This window comes from Vicugna pacos, chromosome 5 (assembly GCF_048564905.1).
Source record: "Vicugna pacos chromosome 5, VicPac4, whole genome shotgun sequence".
Lineage (NCBI taxonomy): Eukaryota > Metazoa > Chordata > Mammalia > Artiodactyla > Camelidae > Vicugna > Vicugna pacos.
Genome location: NC_132991.1, coordinates 15959289 through 15982497, shown reverse-complemented (window position 1 = coordinate 15982497; position 23209 = coordinate 15959289). Strand labels below are relative to the sequence as shown.

General features: G+C 40.2%; 1 protein-coding gene across 2 annotated transcripts in view; it reads left to right on the top strand.

Moving 5' to 3' along the window:
- Window positions 1-18708, top strand: part of MAP3K19 (mitogen-activated protein kinase kinase kinase 19) — a 49090-nt gene extending 30382 nt beyond the window's left edge. Inside the window, exons 10-14 of one of the 2 annotated variants that reach the window (XM_006196112.4) lie at window positions 4883-4926; window positions 6338-8773; window positions 12730-12879; window positions 13989-14686; window positions 18433-18708. In XM_006196112.4, coding sequence (XP_006196174.2) covers window positions 4883-4926; window positions 6338-8773; window positions 12730-12879; window positions 13989-14686; window positions 18433-18499 — 3395 coding nt within the window. In that variant the 3' untranslated portion in view covers window positions 18500-18708. The remainder of the gene's footprint in view (window positions 1-4882; window positions 4927-6337; window positions 8774-12729; window positions 12880-13988; window positions 14687-18432) is intronic. The other variant, XM_006196113.4, reaches the window with a different exon arrangement.
- The last annotated feature ends 4501 nt before the right edge of the window (window positions 18709-23209 follow it).

Here is a 23209-nt window from a genome sequence, read left to right as displayed (position 1 = left end):
CCGTGCTATCTGCTTACCACTGTCCTAAATCAATTGGCCAACATCACCAGGGACAAACCTGGGGTCCCCAAACTTGCGTTTACTGGCTTATTTCAATGAGGGACATTGCACAGCAGAGGAAATGTGAAGCATCTCACCAAACAAAGGAAAAATTAGGATTATTATTATAGGCTTTGGGGAGAAGGATAGAGCTTAAATGAAATTTAGGTGAAGCAGTGGGGTTTTTTTAATTAAAAGTTTTAGATTTATTGTGTAAAACGTATATAACATTATATTTACTACTTTCACCATTTTTAACTATCTTTTGCAATTATCAACATTATCTATCCCCATAACTTTTTCATTTTGCAAAACTGAAGCTCTGGACCCATTAAACTTTAACTCCCCATTCTTCCCTCCCTTGAAGCCCCTGTGTCACCTTAGATACCCAGTCCTCTGGGAAGTCTTCCTGAACCTCCCCAAGATGGGGTGAGTCACCTTTCCCTTGGACTCCCATAGGATCCTGACCTCATCCACAATGTAACACTTATCATGCTGAACTGTCATTATGTTTCTATGTGCTGGTCTTCACCAGATCACAAAGGCCAAAACCATGGCACCTCCAAGTACCTCCCACCCAGATGTGGCACACAACTATTTAAAAATGTATCTTGAATTAATAACAACAGCAGCAATAACCATATATTGAGTGCCTATTGCTTCAAGGGAAAAATCTTCACTGATATAGGTAATATTAGCTTACTTGTTTTAGAAATGAGGAAACTGAGGTCTTAGGGCAGCTAAGTGCATCCCCAGGGCACGTAGCTAGTGGGTTACAGAGGCTGGGTTCAAACCTGGACAACCTGTCTCTGAAGCCAACGTGCTTAAGCACCTGCCATGTGTGTCTTTAACCCACATCTCCCACTATGTGTCCCACGTTAGTTAGGAGGGAAAGAAAGGATAAACACATGCAGTCTTGTAGTGGAGGTAAGTTTAGAGAAAAGGAGGGGCAGCTGGTACAGGTACAGACTGGAGGAAGGATGGATGGAGAGATTGAATTGGACATCATGGAAATATCCTCTTGTGGTCAAACCATGGAGAATCTGGAAGATGTAACTAAAGTAGCACATCCAGGCAAGAACAACCTGGGTTAGGTCAGTATTCTGTGATGAGAGCTACTCTACAGGTGTTTCAATCTTACCTGAAAAAGTCAATTGGGTTTACCAGGCAGGTATTTGTTCCCTTTTTAAAAAAAAATTGTTTAAATGCAATTTTAAAGTTGAGACAGTCAACATATATTAATTAAGAAAAATTCAGAAAAGACATATGAGGAAGAGAAAAAGTAAGAAATAAGAAGTACAAATACTATTTCAAGATGGTTTCTTTTAGAATGTAATTCAAGATGGTTTCTTTTAGAATGTAATTCCACATATTTAAATAACATATTTATAACTATATTCCTTGATTGTTTCACTTAGACATTATCTATTAGGATGTGACAGTTTTACATTCTCTCTGCACACACAATCTTTGAAATCTTTCTGTTTTAAAAGAACATTGATATTCACTGCCTCCCTTACTATGACTAGGTAAAATGTCATTCACAGCTGAGCCCCAGAGTGCGCTGGGATCACATTGCTTTTCTTTTGCAACATTATATTTATCCCGGCTTTAATACCTGCCTCATTTCACCATTTGCTTACTTTCTCTATATCTGTCACTAATTCATCCCCATCCTGTCTGATGAACCTGTGAGATGCACCTCAAGACAGGCAACTGCACACCAGGTAATCCATTGGTTTGTCTTGTTTTGGGGACCTTGCTCCTGGAACGCTCTGCCTTCCTGTTTCATTCTGTGTGACTTGGTCTTTGGACCTCCTGACCCGCTGCCTCTCTGGGAGTTCCTCACTGTTATCCTGGAAATGCCCTTGACTCCCCTGCTGTGTTGGACCCCTGTGTACTGGGTACCTGGTTTCCTCTCCCTTGGTTTATGCCCTCAGTTTAGGAGGGTACGTTATCCAGTAGCTTCCTGAAAAAGGTTCATGGAGAATATTAATGGTAGTTTTTCAGTGTCTCTATTTCCTCTGATCTCTTTTCTTTGTGTTTATTTTGTTCTCGGTATTTTCACATTGAGGCAATTCCTGTATATCAGTTGATCCTCGGTGATCCATTTGCATTTAAGAAAGGCAGACTAAAAAGCACGAAGGGAGCTTGGGGAATGGGCAGAGACCTGGACAGTTGGGTGAAGGATTCATTTTCCAAGTGTCAGTGTGCATAGATTTCTCTCAACTAGTTTTCCTGAGAGGAGGAGAATCCAAGCTCTTGCCTGTAGGTTATAAGCCTGGAGTGTCACATGTCAGTGTGATGGCTTTCATTTATCCTCATATTTCCACTCCAGCATCCTGTGTCTGCTCTCAGCCACACCTAGCTCCTCAGCGTCTTTGTTTCAAGCTCTCCAGAGAATAAACTTCCAGCCAGAAATGGAGAAGAGCAACTCCTGACTAGTAGGGTAGGACAGGGCATCTGGAACCTACTCCTTATACAGACTCTGAAGCAACCCCTGGTTTCAGCCTCACCTGCATCCCCACCTTCAGAGGTACCTGGTGTCTTCAATTCCTGCTCCTTTCTGGGGTTCTGATTTCTTGCTGAGTTCTCCCTCCTGCAGACAGTGAGCAGAACACAGAAAGCTGACAACTGAATCAGGTGTTACTCATCCCTACGGTTTTCACCTTCAAAATTCTGTTGGCTTTGCTCATGTGCCATTTTATCTCCTGGGTTCTTGTTGTTCTTCTTTACCTTCCTAAATATTCCTTTACCATCACTTTAGTGAGGTCTGTGGAAAGAGTGGAGAAAAGCGTGTACATTCAATCTTTTAACTAGAATTCTATATACATTTTAAAAGGCTTTCAATATATACCGGCAAATTACCTGCTGGAAAGATCTTACTTGTACATTCTCACCAGAAATATTTAAGAGTGCCTTCCTATCTCATGTCATTCCTTACCAACACTGAATAATATCCATCTAAGTATTTATAATACTATCTGGAAGTTTTTTTTCACTCAGGGAGTTATACGTATGCACCCAACTATAAATTATATTCAGTTGTATTTCCGGTATTAACTTGTAATATCTTTTCAGCAGGAAGTCTCTACTTCTAGAGTACAACCTCTGTGAGGGCAAGAATTTTGCCTTTGTTGTTCACAATTATATTGCCATCTTCTGGGACAGTGTTGGCTACTCAGGAGGCACTCAGTAAATATTGGTTAAATAAACTGAGCAGGTGCCTTTTAAAATGTATATAGAATTCTAGTTAAAAGATTGAATGTACACGCTTTTCTCCACTCTTTCCACAGACCTCACTAAAGTGATGGTAAAGGAATATTTAGGAAGGTAAAGAAGAACAACAAGAACCCAGGAGATAAAATGGCACATGAGCAAAACCAACAGAATTTTGAAGGTGAAAACCGTAGGGATGAGTAACACCTGATTTTGGGGCAGGTGCTTTGGCCAGCTGTGGCTGAGGGAAATGCTGTGCCTTTCCTATTGGGATCCTCTTCTGAGGTGAACATTTTTCACCTGTGGTACAGGCTTCTCTACCTGTGGTACATCTTAGAGAGATCTCTCTACGTGAAATTTCAAAATGGCAGCCTGTAGCTAAAAAAAGACCTACAAACATATTTTGGTCAACCTTCAAAGTATTAAAAAACAGAGATGGGCAGGGGGAGCTTTAACATAAAGTCTCCAGCTCTCTGACTTCTCTTGGCAACTGGAAGGTCCAGCAGTGCTGGATTACCCATCTGGAATGGACAACATCAAGTAGAACTGGGTAATGGACATCTCTCTAGATGGGGTACATGACTTCAGCTCACCACTTTCCCTACCTTCCCCACATCATCCATTCATGTCACCTGCTTTGATCCTGGACATGTTGGAGCTTTTAGCTTCAGCTTTAAGCCGAGGTGGTGAGTGGGGCTTTAGGGACCATTCTGATGTTTTAGTAAGAAGAGAACACCTTCTATCTAGGAAATCCCATCTAGTCCTTCCCCTGCTCCTCCAGAATTTATGAGCTCTCTCATGTTTGAGTCCAAACAACAGTTGGGAGACATAAATATTTTCGCATTTCTGCAAGTCTGGGCTTTCTGAGCAAAAAGCACTAGGAGACTTAGGTTAAAAGATGATTGAATGGCAGAGATGCCTTGGAAGTTAGTAGATTGTTCCACAAAGACTGAGGTTTATTTTGGCAGGAGCTATTGGGTTACTTTTTAAGGTAAAAACAAAACAAAACAAAACAAAAACAAACAAACAATACCCAGAAACACATTTCCCCTTTCTCCTGGAGACATTTGCTTACATTTCATAGCAAAGGTCTCTCTTGGAAGGGAAAGATGGGTTAAACTGCCAACACTCTATATAAGCTCTGAGATTCATAATTTCACGATGTCCTCCTGTGGTGCAACCTCACTGCCTGTGCAGGGGAACATCTGGTTCTCCTTGCGTCAACCTGTGGGCAGTTGGGGTGCAGGGAACTGGTGCTAGGATGCCCAGTGAGTGATAAATGCTCTGTTTTCTGTTTCAGTGGTCTTGTGTTTCCAGAAGGAATATAAATATAAGTAAATATGTACATATATGCAAATTTTATATTTATGAAACACATGCATATGTAAAATACAACATTCTATATAGAACAACAACCCCCTTCAGTGGCAGTAGTCACTTTTTCTGTTTGGTTCTTCCATATCCACCTCCATGTGGATTACACCTGGAAAAACTCTTCATTTTGACCACTTTTCCTCAAGTCTCAGCACCCAGATCACTCCATCCCCAGGCTCTGGCTTATTAAGGCAGACTGTGGTCACTCTACTACTAACAATAGCTAATTATTACTATTTTTCTGTTACAGAGTTTTCTACCTCTGATATGAAGTATAGTAGGCGAAGAATTGAGGTAAGGTTAGTTTGAGCATTTTGACTTAAGAATTAAAACCAAAGAATCTTTTTGGAGACAAATTCTATCAAAGAACTCAGAGCCAAAAGCCTCGGCAATGATATCTCAGAAAAACAACAACTCACATATAGTTTATAGAGCAGCAAATAATTTCTAGGAAAGTTGTAACTTGACATGTATATTTCTTTTCTGGAATATTTCCTGTTCTCCATATAATGAAGTGAGTAGCTCTCACACATATTTAATTTGTCTTCTTTTAACATACTGAGCAGTTAGGTAATTCTTTTTCCACTGGTAGAAAGATTTTCCTAGTTGTCTAATTTGTAAGTAGAGCGTTTGGAAAGATCCTTGCCATTCTCTCAACTGTCTGACTCTTCTGTATCCTATAAGCCTTTGAGAAAATGTATAGGTATTGCTTAGTGTTGGAAAAGGAGTTTATTGGCCTAAAAAAAACAAACAAACTTCTACTACGGAGGTGTTTAAGCACTGGGAGAATCTGTATTTTTTCAGAGAGAGAAGAAAGGCATGTAGGCAAAAGAACTAGCAGGTAGCATGTGTCCCACCTATTTCTAATGCCTGTTTCTAGTGTCAGCTTCCTTTTCTTTTCCTTTCTTCCTACACATAGGTGGCAATAGAATGAAAATTAGACATATAGCTCTCAATGACCACTCGTGATCTATGCCTATAAATATTCTGACATAATTAGGTATCAAATCTGTATACACAGGGAAAGATCACCTGAAAAGTGTAAAGTTAAAGAGTTTATAGCTTAACTGACCAAAAAGCTGAATATTATATACTGAGTTACACTGACCTCTAGAGGTTGATAATAATAAAAACTAGCTTACTTTGAAAATAGCTGGAAGGTCAAGGAGAATTAAAAACCATGTAGGGTGTTAACTTTCTAGAGTATGGTGTGGCACATTTCTAAGCCACCCTCATGAAAACAATTCAGCCAAACCAGAAGGAGTAGTTGTGCTCCAGATACAAATTCTGAGTTAGTCTGTAACCTACTGATCACCATTAGAGTAAATGTAATAGCAATTATAAGCTGTTCTAAGCGGGGATTTAAAAAATCATAGATCAATTTCATGCAAAGTAAACAGAAAAGAGAATAGAAATAAAATGTCTCATCTTAAATTTTTAATGTTAACATTAGAGGGCCTTTATTTTAAATATATATCCATGAATTTTTGTTAATATTGGTTTTTAAAACTATTGTCTTACTTTGGTCCTAGGAAAACACTAGGAATGAGATTTTAGGTTTTTAAATTGTGATCTCCAGGACAACTTTGTACTTTAAATGCCTTCCTAAAGAGATCTTAAAATCTCTTCAGATTGCTTTAAACCATTTAACATGATATGCATATGTCTTTTTGCATTCATTCACTTTTTCTTTCTTTCCTTTTAGTTCCCTCTGCCACCACTGTCACTTTTGCCCATGAGATCTGGTCTCTTTACACTCCCCCCAAATCACAAGGATCAAAAAGAGACAGAAGTAAATATTCCAAGCCTCATATCCTTCATACCTAAGCTCTCAGAGCCTGTTAGTCGATCTGATGAATTTAGACCATCAAACAAGCAGAGGGAAGCACCATTCAAGATGCTAGTGGATCAGACTCTCAGGTCCTTTGATAGCTCTTTTTGGTCTAGAAACATGTGCTCTTTTTGGAAGGCTCACCATCAGAGACAACACCCAGAGATGGAGAAGAATAGGAAGTCCAAGGAGACAGAAGGATGTGTCAACATTGAAATATCTCACTTTGAAACAGGACAGTCTTTGGTGTCCTTTGAGAATTTCAAGGAAGGCAATTTTCCTACAGATACGGAAGTAGATACTGACTGCCGTGGTGATGAACTGAGAAAAGCAGAAGAGAACTCTCGGTATCTTTCATCAGGAAAGAAAGAGGGTTCAGTAGCCAGAAACTATGAAGAAGATTTAGAAGTTGGATATACCAAACCGATCAAGTTCCAAGAAGCCCTGCATTCAGAAATAACTCTAAGCCAGGATGTAGAGACTAGAAATGATAAAGCTGACACAAAAAGTGCTTCAGCACCTGAAGGCAAAGCAATTGAGCCAGACCATGTATCAGAAGAGAATAGTGTTCTTAAAGGTTTGTCCAGTGTAGTCCCTGATGGCCCTATGGAAAAGTTCCCAGAAGATCAGAGCAGCATGGATACAAACATAAAAATATCAACAGCAGAGCCAATCAAAACAGAAATGAATGGGATGGTGCCTCTTATTCACATCACTTTCCCTGGAGATGGAACTCCCACGGAGCCAGCAATAACCAAACCAAGCCTCCAAAAAAGAAAGGGAATCCTTCATAACAACAGAAGCTTCAACATACTCCCACACCAAGAAAATGACAGGCGTAAGGTGAAAACCCATAGAAGTAAGTTGGATTCAAAGACCAAGACCAGTAACAGGACACCTCAGAATTTCATGATTTCCATCGAAGGGTCCATGAAGCCTTCCATGCAAAAAACCAGCATAAAAACTCAAGTTTTTCCTGCATTGGGGCTGGTGGACCCCAGACCTAAGTTTCAAAGGAGAATGACGCAGATAGAAAAGAAGCAGTCCACTTACTGGGCTCTGAAACCTAAAAAGCAATCATTCCCTTGCATCTGTAAAAATCCAGGAATAAAAAAGACTTCTGTTCCTCTCTCTGCTCAACCAACAGAGCCAAGGCTAAATTACTTAGATCTGAAGTACAGTGACATGTTCAAAGAAATCAGTTCAACTGAAAATGGGCCTGGAATCTATGAAATGTTTGGGACTCCTGTTTATCGTCACATACGAGAAGCTGAACAGCATGAAAACAAATATTACCGGGAGATACACTCAGCTCCATCGGGCAGATGTATCACTAATAAATGTCGGTCTGCACAGAGTGAGAGGAGCAGCAGTAGCCGAATAAGACTTTCTCAGAAAAGACCACATATTAAACCCCCAAAGTCTTCGCTTGGCATCAAACAAAAGCACAGAAGTTTAATTTCTAAAGAAAAGGGTTGCAAGGCTGTAGGTAGCCACCTACAAGACACCGAAAATGGTGATGGTATTTCAGAACCAGAATGGCAGATAAAGCCTTCAGGAAATGACTTTCTATCCTCCAAAGATGAAGTTCAGCCCATGAACCTGGTTCAGACCCATGAGCAGACCACTGAACAGAACGAATTCCTTCCTGTCTCAGACCTGTCCATTATTGAAGAAGTCTCTGTGGAAGAGTCTGCCGATGAAGGAGACATTTCCAACAATCACGTTCTTGCCACAAGAGTCAGAGATCTGCGTGAACTTGAAGAGCTCCATCACCAGACCTCGCTTGTCCTTTCAGAAAACAGCTGGGTGGTGCCCAGTGAGAAGAGATCGAACCATATGCTGCAAGAAAAGCACAACCCAGCATCTCTTGGTAAAATAAATGCCAACCAAATTTTAACTAACGACGTAGAGTTTGAAAGTGTTTCAGATAAGTCTAAAATACTTGTGAGTTTCTCTTGCCAAGAGAAACAAGAAAGTGCATCTTCCCAAGTGTATCAACATTGGGCACATTCTTTGGATCATGGTCATTTAGCTAATAAGTCAATTATATATCAGACATTTGGAAAAACATTAAATGATGCAGATTCAGTTTCCCAAGAGATTCTAGACTCTGTAAAGAATGAAGAATTGACAGATGAACTATTAGGTTGTTTAGCTGCAGAACTTCTGGCTCTTGATGAGAAAGACAACAACTCTTGCCAAATAATGGCAGATGAAACAGATCCCGAAAACCTAAATCTTGTCCTCAGTAAGAGAGGAAATACTATGCAAGAATTAGGCGGAGAGACAACAAACATCAAAATACAGGTTGGTATAATTAGAATCAGAGATTCATTGGAGTGGGAAGTGCCACCTTACTTCTAGAATTTAGCTAGCCTGACGCCACAATGGAATCACTTTAAGTACATTAATATAGCAAAACTACTTGTTTAAACAGGTAGATATTGTTTTCAATGATGATGTTGTCAATCAACAAATAACAGCAGGGAGATAATTATGGGTAAAACATGGCTCTAGTTGGTGTGTGAGATAGAAGGTAGCACAGCCCCCTGAAGCAGCTCACAATCTAGTTACAAAAAACAAAAAAACAAAAAACTGAAGACATGAAATGATAATTTCTCAAAGATTCGCTGCCCTTGAGCATTTGTTCCCAAATTGTTCACTACGTTAACACAAAAACGTCATTGATGCCTACTGTGTTTCTGGTATTGGGAGAGGAACTAGAGACATGGTGGGGTACAAGACTTAGCCATTGCTCTCAAGGAAGCAGAAGCAACAATCCTGAATAAATTTTTTTTAGAAGTTTGTTTGGCACTGGAGTGGGGGTGGGGGAGAAGAATATCAACAGGTATTTGGCTTTTGTTTGTTGAGTTCTCACTGTAGTATATTAGCCTCCTGTTCTACTCAGATTCTAAAGACGGAAACGGCAGGTTTAGCTGAAACATTATGAACATTAACTCAGGTAATATCATACTGTATCAGGATCAGAAATAATTCTTTTAAATAGCTGATCAGAAGAATACACAAGGTAAACAATTATACCATAGCTAGGTTTATTGAGAACTTAACACATGAGTGAGACGCATCATATTGTCTCCTTTATATGATTCATAACAGCTCTATGAGATAAGTACTACAGGTAATAACAAGTCCCCATTTTGCAGATGAGGACACTGAGGTATAGAAAGTGACACAGTTAGTGAGCAGTGGGGACAGGCATTCTGATTGCAGCCCCACACTCTTAATCACTGCACAGTGGGAATATTCCTTGTCCTAAAAGGCCAGCCCTACCCTCACGGTGAGCTTGGTCTCTGCTGGGAGGTGGGTGGTGATTCAGAGAGGCTTCCTGGCTTGGGTGGGAGATGGGGGTATATGTGTGCTTGCCGATGTATCTGGGATGGGTCTACCACTCTGCCATTTCAAATTCAAGAAAAGCTACCAAGCTAGTAAATATAATCAGCTCATAATCCTACCCTGCAATTGTAGATTCAAAAACTGACCTTTGTGATTTTTTCATTTCCAAGAGTCCTTAAATTTCAGTTTCAATGGAAACATGAGAGGCTGGGGAGGAGGAGCCCAAAGGGCCCTTTGGAGGCACATGTGCTCATTCATGAGGCAGGTGATCCTGTATGATGTCTTATTCGTAAAGGACCTTCACCATGCCGCTACATCACCATCGTCGTATTTTCCTGGTGTGGGGGGAGGGTTCCTTGGTTTATTTATTTTTTAAAATTAAAAAATTATTTATTAATTTTTTAATGGAGGTACTGGGGATTGAACTCAGGACCTTGTGCATTCTTAGCATGTGCTCTACCACTGAGCTATACCTCCCGCATCATCATTTATTTTTAAGAACTCATAGAGGAAATAGTTAATCTTTTTTTAAAACATTTTTTTACTGATTTATAATCATTTGACAATGTTGTGTCAAATTCCAGTGTAGAGCACAGTTTTTCAGTTATACATGAACATATATATATTCATTGTCACATTTTTCCTCTGTGAGCTACCATAAGATCTTGTTTATATTTCTCTGTGCTGTACCGTATAATCTTGTTTATCTATTCTACATTTTGAAATCCCAGTCTATCCCTTCCCACCCTCCGCCCCCTTGGCAACCACAAGTTTGTATTCTATGTCAGTCTGTTTCTGTTTTGTATTTATACTTTTTTTTTTTTTAGATTCCACATATGAGCGATCTCATATGGTATTTTTCTTTCTTTTTCTGGGTTACTTCACTTAGAATGACATTCTCCAGGAGCATCCATGTTGCTGCAAATGGCGTTATGTTGCTGGGTTTTATGGCTGAATAGTATTCCATTGTATAAATATACCACATCTTCTTTATCCAGTCATCCGTTGACGGACATTTAGGCTTGTTTCCATGTTTTGGCTATTGTAAATAGTACTGCTATGAACATTGGGGTGCAGGTGTCATTTTGAAGTAGGGTTCCTTCTAGATATATGCTCAGGAGTGGGATTCCTGGGTCATATGGTAAGTCTATTCCTAGTCTTTTGAGGAATCTCCATACTGTTTTCCACAGTGGCTGCACCAAACTACATTCCCACCAGCAGTGTAGGAGGGTTCCCTTTTCTCCACAGCCTCTCCAGCATTTGTTATTTGTGGGTTTTTGAATGATGGCCATTCTGACTGGTGTGAGGTGATACCTCATTATAGTTTTGATTTGCATTTCTCTGGTAATTAGTGATATTGAGCATTTTTTCATGTGCCTATTGATCATCTGTATTTCTTCCTTGGAGAATTGCTTGTTTAGGTCTTCTGCCCATTTTTGGATTAGGTTGTTTGTTTTTTTCTTATTGAGTCGTATGAGCTGCTTATATATTCTGGAGATCAAGCCTTTGTCGGTTTCATTTGCAAAAATTTTCTCCCATTCCGTAGGTTGTCTTTTTGTTTTACTTATGGTTTCCTTTGCTGTGCAGAAGATTGTAAGTTTCATTAGGTCCCATTTGTTTATTCTTGCTTTTATTTCTATTGCTTGGGTAGACTGTCCTAGGAGAACATTTTTGAGATTTATGTCAGATAATGTTTTGCCTATATTTTCCTCTAGGAGGTTTATTGTATCTTGTCTTATGTTTAAGTCTTTGATCCATTTTGAGTTGATTTTTGTGTATGGTGTAAGGAACTGTTCTAGCTTCATTGTTTTACATGCTACTGTCCAGTTTTCCCAACACCATTTGCTGAAGAGACTGTCTTTATTCCATTGTATATTCTTGCCTCCTTTGTCAAAGATGAATTGACCAAAAGTTTGTGGGTTCATTTCTGGGCTCTCTATTCTGTTCCATTGATCTATATGTCTGTTTTTGTACCAATACCATGCTGTCTTGATTACTGTAGCTCTATAGTATTGTCTGAAGTCTGAGAGAGGGAAATAGTTAATCTTAAAACAAACAAAAAAGAACTCATAGAGATCAAAACATAGTATTTTTGGTCCTGATCAACCAGATGGAAAACATGGTCTAAGCTCCACAAAGAGATACTCGTTTTCCAGCTTTCAGGGCAGGACCTCTCAAAGTTTACTGTGGAAGCACATCTCCTGGGGATCATGTTGAAATGTAGACACCGATTCGGTATGTCTGGGGCCTGAGATTCTGCAGGTCCAACAAGCTCCCATGTGATGCTGATACAGCTGGTCTGCATCTTCTCCTTAGAGAAGCAAGGGCCTAGTGGACCAGGGATCTTCAATCTATCACGGCTGGTCCTGACCACCAGACTTGCTTGTTATGGCTGTGCACACATGCATGCGGGGGTGTGTGTGCGCATGTGTGCAGGTGTGTGTAAGAGAGAGCACCTGTGTGTATGTATATTTGTGTGTACATGTGTTTACATGTATGGAAGTGTACGCATATATGCTTACATATATACTTGTGTGTGTGATTGTACGTGTGTGTTGTGGAAATAAATGAAGAACAGACAAAGGCTATTTATCCAGAGCTCACTCTAGCAAAGGAGTCAGCTGCCATCACTTGCCTTTGGCAGAGACTCTAAAGCAGGCAGAGGAACAGAGAAGCTTTTTAGTGGAAAAAGTATTCAGTTATAACTTCACTGGAGGCTGCTGTCCTGGGGAAGCTGTAGGTGGATTAACGATCAGGGGTCTCCTCTGTAATTGGTTAGGGGGTGCATATTTGGCCTACTCTGCTTGATTCTAAGTTAGAAGAAAGGAAAACTCTACTCTCCACCCTTTCTCTCCATTCCACGGACTCAGAATTTAATGATGACTCTTCTTTTTGTCTTATTCTTCCAGAGATATAGTAATGGGTTTGGGATATATGACCAGGAGGAGAAATTTTTCATCTCACATGAAAAGAAGACAATTTCTGAAAATAGTTTAAAGTATGAAGAACCTATCCTGTGGACCAAGGGTGAGATCCTTGGGAAGGGAGCCTACGGCACAGTAAGTTAAATGGGAAACACGATGAAATAGAAAAAAATCTCCACTCCTCCTTGACCCCTCCCTCCTTGCTAATCTTCCTGCATGCCCTTCCCACCCCCATGTACTCTATTACTTAGAACTCTTTCAGCTGGAGTAACAGGAAACCCAACCCAAACTGGCTTGAGGAAAAGGATGCTCACTGCTTTATGTAACTGAAGGGCCTGGAGTAGGTCTGGCTCTGGGCACAGCTGCTTTCAGGGGTCAAACAGTGTCATCAGGATCTGGTCTCTCTACCTCTCCTTCTGGCTCTCGTTCCCAGGCTCCATGTGCTGGTACCGTGGCCATTGTATTTCTAGCCTCTCATTCTTCGAGGTCCAAGTCCTGTGGGAAAGAAGTCTCTTTGTTCAGCAGTTCAAGATACGTTGCTAGAAGTTGGGAGGATCGTTGCTGAGTGGCAAAACAAAAGATATTCCTCACATTTGGTGAATTGCATAAAAGATCATTTAAAGTCCTAGCACTTTAGATAGTACTTACACAGATTGGTTAAGAAAAAACTGACCCCTCGAATACGATGTGTTACACTTCTAGTGGGGACATTTCAGGAATCAGAGAGAAGGTGGGAAGTCATGAACTCGCATGACAGGGGTGACTGCTGAATTGCCACAGGACCTGCCTTCCTCTCTCTTCCTAGAGCTTTAGCACTGAAATAGCCATATTTTATTTATTTGGTGAGGGGCTTTTCAAGACCACCAACACTCATGTACTCATCATAGATACCTGTGAGGTAAGTACTGTTTCCTCAGTTTTATTGATGAGAAAAAATGAAGTCAAAAAGTTTATACACCTTACCTAAAGTTATACAGCTGGGGAATGGTGAAACCAGGATGCTAACCAGCCCTGGACACCTGATCCCAAGCCCTTATGAAATATGTTCACTATGCTGCTTATCTGCACTCTGGGTCCACTGAAACACCCAGGTTGCTTAAGGACTTTGCATTTAAGTAGGGATGTATCAACTAAGAGAAAGACAACGGTCTGGGAGGAGAAGGGAAAGACAAGTGCCACACGAGGTGTTTTGTGAACAAGTTTCATCATTTATATTTAATAATAAGGTATTGATTTGCTTCTAGGTATATTGTGGTCTTACTAGCCAAGGACAGCTAATAGCTGTAAAACAAGTGGCTTTGGATACCTCTGATAAATTGGCTACTGAAAAAGAATACCGGAAACTTCAGGAAGAAGTCGATTTGCTCAAAGCACTGAAACATGTCAACATCGTGGCCTATTTGGGAACATGCTTGGAGGAGAACATTGTAAGCATTTTCATGGAGTTTGTTCCTGGTGGCTCAATCTCTAGTATTATAAACCGTTTTGGGCCATTGCCTGAGATGGTGTTCTGTAAATACACGAAACAAATCCTGCAAGGTGTTGCTTATCTCCACGAGAACTGTGTGGTACATCGAGATATCAAAGGAAATAATGTTATGCTTATGCCAACTGGAATAATAAAGCTGATTGACTTTGGCTGTGCCAAGCGTTTGGCCTGGGCTGGCTTAAATGGCACCCATAGTGACATGCTTAAGTCCATGCACGGGACTCCATACTGGATGGCCCCGGAAGTCATCAATGAGTCTGGCTATGGACGGAAGTCAGACATCTGGAGCACTGGCTGCACTGTGTTTGAGATGGCCACAGGGAAGCCCCCACTGGCTTCCATGGATAGGATGGCAGCCATGTTTTACATTGGTGCACACCAAGGGCTGATGCCTCCCTTACCAGAACACTTCTCAGAAAATGCAGCAGATTTTGTGCGTGTATGCTTAACCAGGTAAGAAACCGAAAGCAGGAGGAATAGGATAAATTCCCAGAGATTCCAAGCAGCTGGCATTTCCCTTGCAATTTATGGCCCATTATAAGCTCTGCTCAGGTTATGAAATCAAGTAAGGAGTGATTTTGTGCTGAAAAGAACAATTAACCATATTGGATTGTGTTCCTTGTTGCATCAGGGTATGGGGGTCATGCTTCAAGCTGGAAATGCCTCAATTAAACATCTTATCAGGTTCAGACAATACTTCCTCAAATCCATGGGTGTGCAAAAAGCTGCTAAAGATCTATTTATTTACCAATGGGACTTCCAATCTTCCCACAGACTAGCCATGGTGAAATGACATCACCTGTGCTTAGGTCCCCTTCCCTAAGCTGCCTTCCCTCTCAGGGAACCAGTGTTCTCATTTCTTCCTAAAACCAGCTCTCAGGAACATATGTGAGAAGTTCATTCGTATCAAGGGAATGATGTGATCTGATTGATAGACGACTGACAGATTGAATGTGTTGTTCCCTTAGAACTACCTGTATTTAAAGTGAGAGGAAACATTTTGAGCCAAAGGAATAAATCTCTAATTGGAGCATTTCAAGCATCAAGTGGGTAGTGTTTGGGGAAGCAGAAAAGTGCTAGAAGGTTGCCTGTTTCTTTCTTCCTGTCCTCATGCTTTCTTGTATGTATGGGATGAAATTCTGGCTAAAATGTTAGAACAATGAGGGACCTTAGAGGTTACCCTCCTGTGTGGTTTTCAAACTTTTCTTAGTCAGGCACTCTCTGCTTATAAGAAATCTTAATTCAAAGAATAGAACATAGAAGTGGAGAGATGGCCCTGGTTAAGGTGTGCGTGTATGTGTATGTGTGCAGTGGAGGAGAGCTAAAGGGTAGGATAGGTGCGCTGGAGCTCACCCTCCTGGCCTACAGGATGATGCAGAACAGCCTAAAATCTACCCATCTAGTGACACTCAGCATTTAGTTGCATGTGCAGGATGAGGAAGGCCTGAAACCCAAACAATTTCTTGCCTTTCAAGAAAATATGCTTTTTTATTCCTAGATGAAAAATTATGGTGTGTCAGGTTTCAGCAAATACATATGGCTACCTCCAGCTCCCTGAATGGGTTCATTCTGTCTTTCTCAATGAATGTGACTCCATAGGTCTCCCTGTCTGCCGGAGCGTGTCTCTTTTAGACTCTCTGTCTCCCTCTCCTAGCATATGTTATCAGCCTGTGCTGGTTGATTTCAGATCACGTAAGCCAGGGCAGCAACACATACTCCAGGGGTGCAGTTCTGGGCATCCCTAGATGCAGAGACACTGTGGGTATTCCAACATGAATTCTGCTGACAGAGCTCCAGGCACAGGGCTTCCCCTTCCTCCCCCATAAAAAACCTCACCAAAGGGACATAAAGGTGTTAGGAATATCATATTGATCAGCACTAGTTTTGGAGACTGGTCTTAGCTCTTAAAACTACTGTGGTTGCTTTGTTCTGAAATGAACAATGATCTATTATTGAGCCACAGAAACTACTTGCTGTTTTCATTTTCTTTCAAGTTGTCATTACTCTCTCTCTCACACACACACATCTTTAAAGAGAAAGGGAGGAATTTTTTTATGGCTTTCCTTTTAAAACACTGCCTCATAAACTAAGCAATACACAACTCACACCACTAATAATCAACTAATAGGACTGTTGTGAAGGTTAAGTGAAATGGTATATATAAATTGCTTAGCAGAGCAGAGGGTAGATAATTGGGGCTCCACAGTCAATAACTCTTTGGGAAAACACTAATCCACCTTACGAGGCAAGCATGCAACTATCTCCTGAAATTCTATGGCAAACACCCTAAGGACTCTAGACTCTTGCCTGTTGTCTATGACAAAACTCCTTGGAGGTGTGGATAGTCATAAATAAAGGGGTAAGGCACTCTTAAAGATTCAGAAATAGAGATGATCAGGTATAAACTAGGAACAAGGACTGAATAGAAAAGAAAGGAATTTGGGGAAGAAGGAAGCAGCAAGCATGGCTGGGGATAACCCCTACAGGTTTCAGAAGTTCTGGCAAGTCAGGCCAAGGAGTTTTATTTTGTTGCAGTAGGCAGTGAAGAGCAGGGGACTGCAAAGGAGGAGATCTGTGGGGAGGCAGGTCAGCTGGTAGATTCAGCAGAAGGACCTCGAATGGAGACCATTCAGGAATCCAGAGCTTGGACTTTGATGGTGATGAAAGCAGTAAGAGTGTAAAGGGGACTCGAAAACATTTCAGAGGAGGGTGAATCGGTACTTGGTGATGAAGGAAGACAGGATCTCATGGTTTTGAGCCTGGATAATGTTAGAAATAATAGTAAGAGGAACAGGGGAGGAAGTTGAAGAAAACATCTGGAGCTATGGAATTGGAGCTCAGGGAAGCAATTAAGATTGGAGGTGTATATTTGAAAATCATAAGGCTGGTTATATATATATATATAACCATGAAAAAATTAGAGGGCTGAAGAAAATGTTTTTGAAAATGCTCATGGGAGAAGATAGCAAAATATGCGTAGAATTCAGTCTAGTACACAACTGGAAGAAAGGAAGGGAGGGGAGTTGCCCCAAGGTGAGAGAACAGAGAACAGTTTCTCCTAAGACTAAGCAGAGATTGTTTCAGAAAGAAGTGGGTAGTGAATACTTCAAATGCTACAGAGATGACAAGGAGAATGAGCTCATTACATTTGGTAAGGAGAAGGTCATGGTTAGTTTTAAAAGGGCAATTTCTGTATCGAGGTGCAGGCCAAATGTTAAGGATTTAGGATAATGAATGTTGAAAAGTCACTGGGTTTGGCTAAGTTAGAGAAATTTGGCAGGAATAGAATAGGATGGCAGTAGAAATGGTAGCCATTTAAAGATTTTTGAAGAGAGAAGAGATTTATGCATATTTTGAAGGTAGGAGAAAGAGCCTCCAGAAGGGGAGAGGTTTTTAATTTTGAAATGATTTATGGTCCCTTTCTTTTTAAAGTATTTTATTTTTATTTCCATTTTCACCTGGTCTGTTCTTGGTGGTTATTTGCTTCCAAAATTATCAAGATAGCCAATTTAACCAAAAGAATGCCTTTGGTATAGGTCACTGCAGATAACTATTGACTGGTTCATTAGTTCATTGACTAATTCATTGGCAAAACCTTTTTGATTTCTTGAGGGGGTAAAAAAAAAAAACTAAGCCACAATGGTGCTAATTGAATAACTGTCTCCCTTTCATTTATGCTCATTCAAGAGTGTCCCAAATGGGGTTATTAATCACCAAAGCATATTTAAATGTCTACCTCTAAAAGGCTTTTCAATCCTGGATACAATTGCCTCTAAATTTTAAAAGTAAATTTCATGCTAATTAAAAGTGCATTAAACCGTACATCAAAAAGTGTGAATTTTACTGTGTCTAAATTATGCCCCAAACAATTGAGCAGAAAGAAGTACAATGGAAAAGTAGGGACTGGTTTTGAATCATAATGGGTACTAATTTTTGAATTTTTACTATGTGACCCTGTTTAAAAAGCTGTATTATACGTTGTTAAAATTCTCTCAGTGAGTTACGTGTTATTGTTACCCCCATTTTACTGACGAGGAAGGAGCTGGAGTCACTCACCTAAGATCACACAGCTAAAAACCCAAGTCTGTTTGACTGGCAGAGGTTGTACTTCTGTTGTTAGAGTAGGCATTCTGTGTCAAGTAGATCTTGCTGACAGGCAGGTTATTGGGTGTTGCTTCTAACATGTTTTTCCTTCTTAGGGACCAGCATGCACGACCTTCCGCTGTCCAGCTCCTGCAGCACTCTTTTTTGAAGACAAGTCACTGAACAGACATCAAAACTCTTTCCAGCTGCATTACGGATACTCCAGTACTGCTTCATGGTGGAAATGATGGTTAAGGGCCCTTGTTTCCCTACTGGAAAATTGATGTAACCCAATTTAACCAGATCCTGCAGTGTCGCTAACAGAAAGGTTTTAGTTACAGATAGCCTCCTCGCGCTTCAGGCACGATTACCCATGTACAATATGAGAAACTCTTCTTAAACAGTAATGGCAACAACAAAAAACTATTCCAGTATTTACAGTTTTGACTATTCAGGAACTATGATCTCTATTGCTTTATATGATTATTTCCTTTTATTTTTGGCCTGCCAATTTTAAAGCCATTAGTTTAAAATAAATTATAGAAACAAGAACAAAATCGTATTTTCTTGTTTAGTGGGTAAAAAACACTTAAATTCTTGCAAAGGCAAGTGGAGGAGGGTGGAAAGTTAAACGGAGTAGAACAATGCTAGACTGTTTACGTAGGCAGCCGTCTGAACGTTGCAGATCACAGGAACCTCAAAGTTAACAGGAAGAGAGCTAAGAGTCTTGGCCTTTCATTATCAGGGGCTCCCCTAACTCGTTAGAAGTCTCCACCTACAAGAAGTTGGGCGATTGCTGGTGGCTCCTTACACCTCAGGCTGCTCTCCTTGTAGTTTATAGTGTGACTGGAGGTCCTCACTTATTTGCAGAGTGAATCAGGTCATAAACCGCAGCCAGCTGGTGAGATAAAAGCTTGATCTGAGAAGGGGAGAGCAGGTCAGCATATAAACCTTTCCAGGGCACTTTGCTGACTTCCCCTGAAGGAAGGACTCCTCCTCCTGCTGAGGTCACTTCCCACTTTCACTCCCAGAATACCGGAAAACCTCACAATAATGAACATGGACAAGTTGTCAGAATTATCACTAGGCCTTACTTTAAGTTGGCGGACGAAGTGTTTTTTTGATAAGGTTTCCGTTGCTGTGACTCCACTCACCTACTAAATTTCATTGATACCTATATATATTTTTTTAAGCTAAATCTAGATTCTTTTCACTGGCTGCTATCATTTGAAGATGTGACTACAAACTGATTTTAGGTGTTTTCTAACACCAGTTGTCAGGCTTTGTCAAAACCCAAGCTGCTCCTCCAGAAGCTTCTGAAATAAATGTGAAATGCAGTCCGGCTGAGGTAGATGTTACTTTGGCCACATTTAGAAGGGTCTTTGTGGGAATTCCTTCCTTCTCTCTCTCCAGCTAGGATAGTTTTCCCCTCATATTCGATGAAAACTTAAGGGATATGTTTCCTTAGTTTACTTACTTGTACATGATCATTTTAAGTAGGGCTTAATTTTAAAATTTTAGTAGCGATTTCAGCATTCTTTAAAATCTGAATCATTATGTCTGATTCTGGAGCAATTAACTTTACATTCAAACCTCTTAAACCCGATGGGGAAAGGACAGGGACTAAGACAGTTTACACTATGTATACAGATCACAGTAATGGACACATGAAGTTGGTGTTAACAAACCTACCCCTCTTTTATTGATATAGAATACTGAACTTTATCTTGGAATATTTAGCAGAACCTTCAAAAGTTGTACATTTTTAATAGGCAAGTGTTGGTTCTAAAAGCTTTCTGTTGTTTTGTCTTTCACTGTTTTAAGACACGAAGATTGGAATTATGTTCCTATCAGTGGCCACGTGTTTGCTCCTTTTGTATCTTCCTTTAGGAGGTATAGGTCCTGAAAGGAGACTGAGGGATAGCATTCACTCAGCTAATAAAGGTACATCATTTAATCCAATTCTGGCTGTTACTTGGGTTGGTAGTAGTTTCACTTAATGAACAATAGGGCTCAGAGCTAAGTAACTTTCTTAAGGTCACTCCAACTGGTAGGGGGGAGTTAGGATTGCCACCCAGATGTCTGATTTCAGCGCCCTTTCCCTGCTGCCTCTCTGATTTGTAGTTTATAAATGTAATTGGTTACAACATTAAGGTTTACTCAGAGCAAACAAAACTCCAGAGATGCTGATAAATTCACTGGTCCAGTTAGTGATTTTGATTACTTTAATGGTGTTAAAATCTTTTCATTTTTCACTTAGTAGCAACATTGCCTTCCCTTCTATGACTACCTCCCTTCTCACCATGAACACTGCCCCCGTTTTCAATCACATTCAGAAGTGCACTTCAATACATACTGAAAGGGCCTCACAGTCAACCAAAGGAAATTTAACTTCCCAAGTAAAATCCTACAAGAAGTTCCAACTCAATGGCATCTCTCTAACGTTAACCTACTTTATTTAGCCTTTACACTGTGGCCATTTCTCAGAGGCTGAATTAGGGGAGCTGCCACAGTGGGAAAGAGCAAGCGAGCGACAGAGCTCTACAGTATAGGGCTGGGGAGTGTACAGCATTCCATTCACTTGCTCCACCCACTCTCCTGCTTGACTACAACAGCAGTCCCGGGCAGTGGTGGAATGAGTAGCTCCAAGATAAAAACACACTAAATCTGCTCAATGAGCATCAAAAGCCTCCATCACCTATGAGGCCATCTTTATTCCTCAGACTTGCACTGACAAGTATTCAGTTTAGAGCAGCTATGCAATACAGCAACTTGCATTTTGAAAAAGCTTTCCAGGTGATTCAACTCTAAAGCACTAGGGGTAAGCAGTCTGTGTCTTCAATGATGATGAACAAAGTTAACAAGGGTGTTTGTGTATGGCTATGTGAAAAGCTGAAAGAGCAAGCAGTTCCGAGGAAAAGCTGCAGTACTTTTCCTGCTGCCATGCCTTTTCATCCTTGTGAAAAACCATGTCTGAAGTCGCCTCTAAAGCAATTGCTCCTACGCATTATGACTTGACAGACTAAAGAAAACTGATCTTGGGTGTATGCCTGGACATTTGTAAGGTCTCAATAAGCCTGTTAATTTTATGGCAATATGATGAAAAACCCTCATTTGGTGAAGCCTCTATTGCTTTGGGAGGTGTGTTAGGAGGGAACAGGCAGGTCATACTAGAGTTAAAACAAAAATGTACAATTTTTTCCAGTATATTATAACAGCAGGGAAGAAAAAGAGGGAAGAAACAATGGAGTAGGATGAATTACTAAATGGAATCACTAACTTTGGTTAAATGGAAATCGACTTGGTAATGGTCCTAAGTAAAACTCAAGTGTATTACGTGCTTTAAAAAAAAAAACGCCCTTACTGGTGTTAACACAAAATGAAGACAAATCTTTTATGGTGATTTCAAAGCATTTACTTTACATTTAGGCTTAAAATGCATATTGGAGGAAGTAGCTCTTCTATCCTAGTTCTAGTTTATGAAAGCCATTGCAAGGCTTCCATTTCCTTTCAAGTGGGAGTTGCAAGAAAATTGGTGACGGAGGGAAGAAGGGGTAGGAGAGAGAAGCAATATTAAGCCGTTTATGATTAAAATTTTTCATGGATAATCCCTCTTCCAGACAATTCCAGTTACTCAGTGCTTTTTGTGGAGGTGACGCAACAACGTACACAAGAAAATCCCAAAGTATGAATCAGAATGAACTTAAACTCTGGAAACAGGAGGCAAGCAATGTTCTACACACTCAAGTTTACTGTACCTGGATTGGGCTTCATCACTCTCTCCAATATCCCAAATGTACTTCTATTAGGATTCTCTTCAATGCCACCTATCCTATTTAGCCCTCCTCCATCACCCATGCCTTAAGCCCCACAACGGAACAAACAGGTACTATTATCGACATTGTATAGATTAGGAAATCCAGGCACAAAGTCACGCGATTTCCCCAAAGACATCAGCTACTACGTGATGGTGTTGAGACTGAAAAATGGACAATCTGATCCCAGTGGCCATACAAAAAATGGAGTCATCCAAATAAAAAGTAACTTTTACATTAAAGACCTTATTTCCCACATCTCCCAGGGACTGAAAGTTATTTGATTCACATTAACAAGACATGTTAGAGCCTTGGATTTATGTTGTCAATAAACAAACTTTATTAATAATTCCTTATAATAGATACTCAGCTGAAATTCAATGTCTAATTGAATCATGCCATATACACATCTTCCTGTTTTGGATTTTCTATCAGCAAACATCCTATTCAATAGTCCTTGGGGGTTTTGAGTACATTCAGAAAACAAAATCCCAATTATTGCTGATAATAAATGAGCACATGTGAAGTTTTTAAACTAAGTGAAGCTGCTGGAAAACAGCTTAAAAAAGAATGTACTCTTTACTTAACAACAGGCAAATGAAGTTAAACCAACTACTAAACAGGTTTTAAGTGAGGCTTCTTCCCCAAACTCGGAAATAAAGGAAATTAGCCCTCAGAATTCACTTTTGAGATTAATGGATCACAGCAAACAGGTTAAGTAAGTCATGTTTCTGAGATCAAAACTACTCCTAGCCAGACAGCCTTCAAATGTGTCTTGCTTATCAAGCTACCTTAAATTAAGAGATTTCAGGCAGAATACATACTAGTAAATTAACAGAAAAAGAGGAGTCACAGAAACAAAAGCTGGCTGTGCCCAAATTGACACTGTGGAATAAAAAAATGGATGCATAGTATCAAAAAACTTGAGAGCACTTCAGACCCACTGGCAAGATCATCTCTATGGTAAAGACAGATGTTTCAGAGGCAAACTTCTCTTATAACACAAATTACTGATTATTTGGCTTACATATGTGCCAATTTATAGCAATCACATTTCAGATTATTAATATAGCTGTAA